Raw genomic sequence first — 9,926 nt, 5'->3', positions numbered from 1 at the left:
TCGGTATACTATCGGGGACCACGTATTGCCTTTCAGTTTGGAGTTAAGCTCACCTCTCGCTTATAGCAAGACTGGTCAAGGTAAGAGCCCACAAACACTCTTAGATGCACCTGCCCTTCTTGCTAATCTTACAGTTGTCAGGTCTCCATTTAAATAAAAGGCAGCCCTTCCAAAAATTAAAAAAATAAAATAAAGGCTAAATATTTTTGAATTTTTATGTCAAAACCATTGAGAAGTTTTCTGTCCGGTGCCGTACGAACTTGTCCGACAAGAAGCTGGTGTTACGGAAAATGAGTTCTCTACCTTCTTCGGTTGCAAAAATTAAAATAAAAAAATTCAAGGCGCGCAATTAAAAAAGAAAATCCTTGATGTCGATGACAAGGGATGGCTTGGACTCATCCGTCTCTCGTGTCCCCATCTGAATTTCCCTTCTTTTTTTTTTGCTTCTCCAAGTTGACTGTTAACTGTCCCACCTTGCTTTTGAAGTTGTCTCCTGATTGGTGTGCTCCCCCTCCCTTACGTCACTCGGAATATGACGTTGATTCTTCCTGTTTCCTCCAGCTGTGTCTTAAAGTAAATCTTGTGGTAGCGCGGAGCCTCAGCTGAGCTCTGCCTGCTGAACTAATACAATTACAGCCAGCCAAAGGAGAGGAGCACAAAAGATCTCTCTCTCCCTCTCTCTCTCTCTTGCCTTCTCCCAGCTTCTCTGTACTCTGCCTCCTGTTTGTTCTGTTAGCTTCACACACACACTCATACACACACACACACATACACTCTGTCTCTTAGTCATTCAGACACACACATACACACACGCACTCACACATCCTCCCTCCCTTGTCAAATTGTACTGCTCATCAGCAGATAGACCAAGCATCGTGGCTCCTGTCTTTGACCGGCAAGAAGGATCAGTTTGCAAGCACATCTTGAGTAAGTATTGCCTACAGCATGGCTTTCCCCCCAGATAACTTCTCGCCTGTACATCTTAAGGATTTTCCCCCTTTGAATAAGTCAGTGGAATGGAAACTTAACTGAGATAAGCTTACCCTCAACAGGGAGTTAACTGGAGTAAGTGAACTGAGTAATTTTTTTGTTGTTGACAAAATGTTTTTGTAAGTTGACAGTTCGGTTACTGTTTGGTTTTTTTTCTACAATGTTTTTGATTATTTTTGTTCTTTTTGTTTACACCGCTCTTGTTTGTCCTTCAATTCTGTTTACTTGGTTAGCTTTTTTACCTTGTTTTTTTTTGTGTGGAGGAGGGTTGCCTGTTTTGTTCTATGTGCCAAAGGTGCTCTCTTGCTGTCTGTAATGATTTGCTTGCCATTTGCATGCATTCTGCACTTCCCCTTTTTTGTTAAGTACTTTGCTCCTTCTTGGGCATATCAAATTTAACAGTGATGGCTTTATGGGCCAATATGAACCGCTGTAATGGTTTCATTGTATGAAAAAGTTTTTGGTTGTGATAAGTTTTCAGGCTTGGTTTGTGTCAGGATGCTTGTTGCCCATCCTTGTTCTTTGTAGGGGAGTGCTGACTTTAGTATTAGTCTGATTTTCATGGATTGATAGATCAAGGTTTTAATTTTTGAAAGGCAAACTTTACTGTCAGTGGTTCTCGTAGCTGTCGAACTGGGGCCCTGTGTTTTCTGCGCCTCGCACCATGTTTTCAGCACCACCAGGGTTAAGGATGCCGTGCTTTGATGATATAGACAGAGAGGCTGCCGTTTGCAAGTATTCATTTAAGCCGTGAGGTTTTTTTCCTTGGCGGTCGTCTTGTGTTGTAGCAGAACAGCCTACGTTGAAAGCTGTACAAGAGAGCAACTCAGATCAAGTGCGTTCTGTAGTGAGATAACTGCTGCGAGTGGGGACGTTTTAGAGCCACACATCGAGCACATGCTGTTGCTTTTATAAGGAACTGCTCAGTGCTGAAATCGAAGGCTCAATGTTTTCTTTTGGAAGTTCAGCAACGGAAGGAGCATGCATGCTCTCGTAAGCAAACTACTGCACTGTGTTCACTTGTCACTTATTTTTTTGCCAATGTGTCCCCCTTTTTTTTTTTCCTTTCAGTTTTTTAAGATAATGTTCTCTTGTTCTTTTGAGCTTGTTTGCTCTGCAAGGTTAAACTCACTATAAGGCAGCTGATCTGACTAATTTGCTATGAAAGATTTTTTTTTCCCTTCTTTTTTTTGTCCTCCTCCCCTCCCTGCTCTCTGCTATTGTAGGACCATAACAAAACGCGCATGGGCAACACAAGACAGGTGCGTTGTGTCAAGAAAGACAGGTGCAACTTTTTCGTTCAGTAGGTTCTTACCAGACGACTATTGTTGAGTGGTTTATGAGTTTATGGTCAGTTCTGAGATAAGGACACCCAGCTCTGCAAAGGGACTTGCAAACAGACCTGGTGAGACGTGTTTTTTTTTTTTGTATCGAGCTGATTTGCATGCTGAGCACTGACTGCATTATTAATCATCGTTTTCCACAAATCAAGGGGTGAAATTCTAGGTTCACCAGGTTGCGGACATTTTATGGGGAATTCGAAGGTGGACCGAGAGAGTCTGTTGCGTACCTGCCCATCAATAAACTGTGCAGCTTCCTGAAATGCTTAGAAAGTAAACTTCAGCAGTTTTGTTCCTTTATCGTTACTTCTGCATTTATAAGTTAAGCCGGTTAGCAAGTTCCACGGTGCTTTCAAAAGGCACCAAGCCTTGCTTGGGTTTCCATTGGTTCATCCAATATTAACAGTAGATAAACACAAAATTTTGACCACCTGGTCTGTCCTCTCTGATTGTTTTTACCTTAGTATAGAAGGCTTTGAGGCAGATGGAGACATGTTTGTTGGCTGTCACATATGTCTATAGGTTTCTATTGGTTATGCTAACCTTGTATAATGTCAGTTACCGTCCATTTTTGCACCTTACATTTGCTGCTAGTTTGCTCCAAGCTCCGTACATCTCTTTATGTAAAATAATACTTTCTAATGTCACTCGTGACCTTTCCCTCTCTAGTACAGGTGTTCTCTCTCAAAGCCGATCATATGTCTTGTTTTTGCTTTATGGAGCGTTATTAAAGGTTTATATTGTTGATCAAACTGCCTATGACAAACTGATGTTTATTCTTAAATTTTTTTATTTGTCCCTGAATACCTTATGGTTGTCAAATAGGCAGTTTTCTGCCTTCACTTTTTAAAAAAAAATGATCTAAACCATCTAAAACATTTTCAATGACCCAACAATATTTTTCTTAAATGTTTTGCAGCTGACATTCATTGCACGGCATGGGTTATAGTTGTGTATTTACATTTTGCACCTTGTTACGGGGCGTACGGATCATGAAGATAACTGTCCATAGAGTGGTTTGTTGAGCGCCCCTGTCTGCAAACTAAGTCACAGATTCTACTGTCTTTGAGATTACCTTGAACCTGTTTGAATAAAGAGCACTGTATCTGATCCCTTCTTTTAAACAGCAACAGCTTATTTGTGACAGTTCCACTTTCTACTTCTGTGCCCCTTTGTACAGTCAATACTTCTGCTTTTTATTAATCATACATGGAGGAACTTAAGATATAAAGGTGTAAAATGACCTGAAATGCGAAGTGGCATGTGTCGTTTTATTGCAGTACTGTGCTGCACCTGACATTAGTCTTCTTCATGTTATAAAATACTTATAATTAACTCTTGATACTCTTCGCAAACTAGCAAGCTGCTCTGCCTACAGTTTTCAGAGTTATAGCTACCCACACCTAGGAGTGTCTCTATTACAGAAAGTATGGACACCTCTTGTGTGTTAGCAGGTATGATTGGTACCCTTGCCTTTTTTTTATTTATCCTGTTCTGACAATTATTTTAGTACTTAATATGCTATACAAGCAATCTATATGGCAAATATAATTCTACATAGCTGCTGGTTTGACATACAGATATATTGGCTACAATTTTGATGTAAATACCTGTTCTACTATATTGTGATATTGGATAGCTCAGCTCAGTCCACTTAAGACGTGGCTGTGGATACTGTTATTTTTATAATCTGAGGTATTTTTTAAAATTATGCCAGAGCTTTAAGGCTCAGATAGTGTTTGAGAAAGATAAATGCCCTCCCAAACATTTTCTATAGAAGCATCTGACAAAATATAGTATATGTTTGTAAAACGGTCACAATTAAGATTGGCACTGTTACAGACAAACCAAAGCTTAAGGGGGAAAAAAATTGCATTTTGTAACTTTTTATTGGTGTGATGGAACCATATATGACTGTGATTGAACATCAAGCTGCACTTTAATTAAAAATTGAAATTGAAATAAGTAAAAATTATCATTTTTTCCTCATGTCTGGTACAATTTATGTATTTCCATAGTTTTATTAATACTAGTACAGGTAACAGTTTAGTGTTGGCCACAAATATATGACATCATATACCACACATAGGATACATTTACCTGAAGAGAGATTTGCTTTTAAAAAAAAAAGATGAATATTTACCGCGTACGAAGTTTGCACACTCTGTGTAACGTTTACGTACCATACATGTTATGATGATACTTCTTACAAGTTAGTCATACTTATAACTTTTAGAAAGTGAAATGCTTCAGTATTGTTTGTAAATCAGATATTACAAAATTGGAAAATATATTTTAAATAACGAAATAATAATTGCTTTGCTTGATGAACAAACCCAGAAAATATATATATTTTTTCATCTGCAATAAATTGTTCTGACCTGGTGTAGCACAGAGATGAGAGAAAAGATTTTTATTTTTAAAGTGTATTTTTTTATATATTTATTACATTGAATCTCACGTAATAAAACAAATGTAATTGTATAATGCAAACAATTAAGCCATATTTCTGACGGTAAACAGGTTTTCCATACCATTTTATCATAAAAGTGAGTTTTAAATATTTATTAAAAATATATCTCATAGTAAAGGATAAACAGATGTTGGGTTGTTAAAAGATTTACCTACTGTATGAAATAAATATATATATTTTTGACCCAACAATATTTTATAGCATAAAATACTGAATAGTTTAGTAACATAGTTATATAAAATGTTTTAAATCCTTTTTTTATTTACGAGATCAACATGTGTATTCCACAGCCACTGACATGTAGCTAAATGGGTCAATTTATCACCGGCTGGCAGCTGCAAACCAGAACAAAACAAGCAGTTAAACATCTCTTTGGTTTAAACACATTTCTTTTTATTAATCATCTTGCTCTTATGTTGAATAACGTTATTTTGTGTCTGATGTAATTTACAGGCAGTGAATGTCAGGATCGCTTTAGTCAACTTTTAAAAGAAAATACCCAAAATCATAGGCTAGCCTATTAAAAAAAAATTATTATGCAGAACTATATATCAACTTTAGGTTTCAAATAGAAGTACAGGTTATATGTGGTATACATTATTTTTTGGTGATACATCAGGTTGCAGCCCTGTTAGCCACATACGGTATGTCAGTGATTATGGGACTTAAATACAAAAGGTATTTTGCAAATCAGTATAAATATAAGAACGGAAAATAAGAATTAAATATTTACTATGGTTGTGTGCTAATAAATATTTACTATGCACATAGATGTGTGTGTGCATCTATACGTAACAACTCTTTGTGGGTAAGAGTACATTAGTTTGTATTTCACAATAGGATTTAGGCCTAGTTCAATCAACAAGTTAATTTAAACATGCTTGGGATAAACATCGGTCTATACTCAGATAAAAGATTTAAGAACAAAACAAACAAAAAAACCCTATAAATTAATAAGAAAAAGAGATGCTATAAAAGATGGCATACTAGGTGGACCACTTGGTTTTTCTCTACAGTCACTCTTCTATGTTTTATATTTCTGAGTGACAGTGAAGCAAATGTCCCTTTTTGACCCATTTTATACTTATTATGTCATTTTATGTTTTGGGGTAATGTTTTGTTGACACTAGTGCATTTATGTTAGCACAAGAGTTTAAACATTTATAGACAGTGTATATATATATATGATTGGCTCTTTATTTGGCTAATAAGAAAATAAATCTCTTAGTATAATAATGGTGCTTGTCAGTCTTAACTGGACCTGCGTTGTCATCTTCTTCCACATTGGCCTATCTTTTTTGCACGCTCTTGATGACTATTCTCTGGATAAGTGATGGTTTTGTCATGCTGAAATGATGCCTATTTGCATGAACAGTCATCCTTTAAAACTAGCCACAGATGCAGTCCTAGGGAGCGCGTAGATGTTTTTACAGGTGAACCGAAAAAGATGGGACCAATTCCAAAAAGTCTGCAGGCAGCCTCTGGCAGTATACCCTATGATTTCTAAGATGTGCTCTGTTAAGCAAATGCATAGTTTAATATTGGGTGAACACGCCATGAAACAAAAAAAAAAGGCTTTTTTTTTCCTATGCTATCTCAAGAAGAGAGATAGTGTTGCAAAAAAAAAAAGAAGAAAGAAAGGAGGGCAACGAGAGAGATTAAAAAAAGAATTATAGCAAAAGGGAAAAAGAGACAGAGATGAGTACAATGTTGAAAGTTGATTTGTCCCAAGTTACTTGGCCAACTTGTCTTTGTTATTTAACCTTATCCCTGAAGTGACTATGACAGTTAGGAAAAAGTGAAAGACTGCTCCATTTACAAAAATTGTTCCCGGGTTTGTTTGTTTTCCTTTAGTTACAAATATAGGTTATGTTTAACAGGCAGGAACAAGATCTGGTGTATTGCACAAGGGTGGACATAGATGAGGTCACATGACACCTATAGCACATTTTAGGGACAGATCCATGTGCACTTGAAGCCTTTCCATAAGGCTGAGTCCAAGATCTATAGGGCTAGAAACGGTTTCATGCTAACATGAAATAAACACAGTTTACACATATGAATAGTCAATTTTAATTGGAGAAGGTGTTGTAGTAGTAAAAATCACATCATTTACTTGCACATACTTTACCCCTTAGCTGACAGGTCACATGAACAAGACACAATTGATACTTTCAGGACTTACCATAAAGTAAGTTTCTGAGATGGAACTGGAACTAAGATGAATCACAGTTCTTTATATTGAACGATATACTGTAATATTGGTTTATGGAAAAGATCTAAGGAGTTTTCATAAACTTTTCTTCACTTCCGTTGTCCATTGAGGTCATTGTAATATTTTTACATTGCTTTTTGGTGCAACTGAAACTTAAAATTAGACACATGTAAGTCATCCTTTGGTAGATAATTTTTGTTTTTCTCTCTAGGTACATTAGTTAACATATTTTTTTTTCCAATTATATACAGTAGTAAAGTATTTTTTTAAACTAGACCATTGAACAAGTGCACCCTGACAGATTTAGAGGTTTTTAAAAATTTGTTGTGTTATGTTTTGTTGCTTATTGACGGTAAACACAGAAAATCTAGTGCCATGTATAAAATGTAAATAGTTTTTTTTAATATCTCACTGGAAAACTTCTTTGAAGTGCCATGTGCTGTAAAAAAAAAACGTAGCTTCATCACCAGGAAACTCAAGAAAATTGTATAGTGCAAATGGGAAGAATTTTCAAAAATTGACTATTTCTATTTTCTCTCTTCATTGTGTTGTTTTACTCAGATATTTCAGATACCAAAAGCATTTGATAACAGCAAGTACAACCTAGCTATAGATCTACAGTGTTTAAGTACATCAGTTGTATGATGTGACTCTGCCTGAAATGATTTTCTGCTTGTTCTTCTCATCTTGTATTTCTCTTCTCCTTAGTAGAATGTACTTTCATCTATGTCCATAATATCTAAATGTAATCAATTGCTTGTCTATAGTAGGATTCTTCTAATCTACTATTGGAGATAAACCGTATCCTTTTAAGCACTTGAGCAAAAGAATCATATTACGGGTGCTTAAGCAGTTTTTATTTTATTTTATTTTGTATTCCTGTTTTTTTTTTTTTTTTACTTAAATCTTAATCCATCTTAAACCAGTGAAGCAGAAATATTTAAAAATGTTTCATTTCAGGCAGAGTGCATAATAAATTGCAATAATTGTAATGTGCCATAAATCCCACAGCCTATGCATTTTGCATTTTATTCAGGATTGAGGTCAGGAAATTTGGAGAAATTTAAAGAAAATGATTCATCAGTCCTTTTGTTCTGTTGGCCAGGGTCCCAGGATTCTCGAGCTGTGCCCAGCTGACAAGCTTTTGAAGATGGCACAATAACAGTCCAGTGATGCCTGACCATGACAGCGCAACCCTCTTAAGCAGGCAGACCAAGAGAAGAAGAGTTGACATTGGAGTGAAAAGGACTGTAGGGACAGCATCTGCATTTTTTGCTAAAGCAAGAGCGACGTTTTTCAGTGCCATGAATTCCCAAGGTTCCGAGCATGATGTTGAGTATTCAGTGGTGCAGCATGCAGATGGGGAAAAGTCAAATGTACTCCGCAAGCTGCTGAAGAGGGCGAACTCCTACGAAGATGCCATGATGCCTTTTCCAGGAGCGACCATCATTTCCCAGCTGTTGAAAAATAACATAAACAAAAATGGTGGCGCTGAGCCTGTTTTCCCAGCCAGTGGGCTCTCCAGCACAGGCTCTGAGATACATCAGGAGGATGTATGCAGCAACTCTTCAAGAGACAGCCCCCAAGAGTGTCTTTCTCCTTTTGGCAGGCCTACATTGAGCCAGTTAGAAATGGAACGTTTGTGTGATGAACACCTGAGAGCAAAGCGTGCCCGGGTTGAAAATATAATTAGAGGTATGAGCCATTCCCCAAATGTGGCCATGAGGGGCAATGAAAATGAAAGAGAGGGAGCCCCTCGGTCCATAAGCCCCCGAGAAAGCTATCGAGAGAACAAGCGCAAACAAAAACTGCCTCAGCAGCAGCAACAGAGTTTCCAGCAGCTGGTTTCAGCTCGAAAAGAGCAGAAGCGAGAGGAACGTAGGCAGCTGAAACAGCAGCTGGAGGACATGCAAAAACAGCTGCGCCAGCTGCAGGAGAAGTTCTACCAGATCTACGATAGCACTGATTCCGAAAATAACGAAGATGGCAATCTTTCCGAAGACAGCATGCATTCTGAACTCATTGATGCTAGGGCTCGGGATTCTGTGGGCAGGTCAGACAGTGAAATGTTTGACTTAGATCCAGGGCAGTTCATTGATCGTGCCAGAGCCCTTATCAGGGAACATGACATGGCACCAGATAATCAACGCAAAAGAGAGAGACCTAAAGACAAAGATCATTTGCATAGCATTTTTCATCCTGAAGGTAAACACTTGGCAGAAACACTAAAACAAGAACTGAACACAGCCATGTCCCAGGTAGTGGACACTGTGGTCAAAGTGTTTTCTGCCAAGCCTATACGCCAACTTCCTCAGGTCTTCCCACCCCTCCAAATGCCTCAGGCCAGATTTGCAATGAGTGGAGAAAACCACAACTTTCATACCACTAACCAACGTCTGCAGTGCTTTGGCGATGTCATCATTCCAAACCCCCTGGACACATTTGGCAATGTTCCGATGCCTAATTGTTCTAATGACCAAACTGAAGCTTTGCCTTTAGTTGTCCGAAAAAATTCAAATGAACAGGCTGCTGCAGGGCCTCCTCCAATTGGTAGTCACCATCCTTCATTGCATCAGTCCCCTCTCTCAGCTGCTGCTAGTTTTTCATCCTCTTCTTTCCGCCACCCATTCCCTCTTCCGCTTATGGCTTACCCATTTCAAAACCCTTTGGGTGCTCCATCATCAGCCTTTCAAGGAAAAGACAGGTCATCCCCAGAGTCCCTAGACTTGACCAGGGAGACTACCAGTTTGAGGACCAAGATGTCATCCCACCACATGAACCACCACCCTTGCTCTCCAGTTCATCCACCCAGCTCAACAGATGGGCTTTCCCTATCCTTCATCAAATCGGAGTGTGGAGACATGCAAGATATGTCTGACATTTCACCTTACTCGGGAAGTGCAATATC

General features: G+C 38.2%; 1 protein-coding gene across 1 annotated transcript in view; it reads left to right on the top strand.

Annotated features, from left to right (window-relative positions):
* Window positions 1-404: 404 nt before the first annotated feature.
* The window catches only part of PROX1 (prospero homeobox 1), a 79,635-nt gene continuing 70,113 nt past the window's right edge, over window positions 405-9,926 (top strand). Inside the window, exons 1-2 of the mRNA XM_018552621.1 lie at window positions 405-927; window positions 8,124-9,921. Coding sequence (XP_018408123.1) covers window positions 8,191-9,921 — 1,731 coding nt within the window. The 5' untranslated portion in view covers window positions 405-927; window positions 8,124-8,190. The remainder of the gene's footprint in view (window positions 928-8,123; window positions 9,922-9,926) is intronic.

Source organism: Nanorana parkeri, unplaced genomic scaffold, assembly GCF_000935625.1.
Source record: "Nanorana parkeri isolate BGI_ZX_2015 unplaced genomic scaffold, ASM93562v1 scaffold1, whole genome shotgun sequence".
In the NCBI taxonomy this organism is placed as follows: domain Eukaryota; kingdom Metazoa; phylum Chordata; class Amphibia; order Anura; family Dicroglossidae; genus Nanorana; species Nanorana parkeri.
Note: the sequence above shows the minus strand (reverse complement) of the source record. Positions and strands in the feature narration are given on the sequence as shown.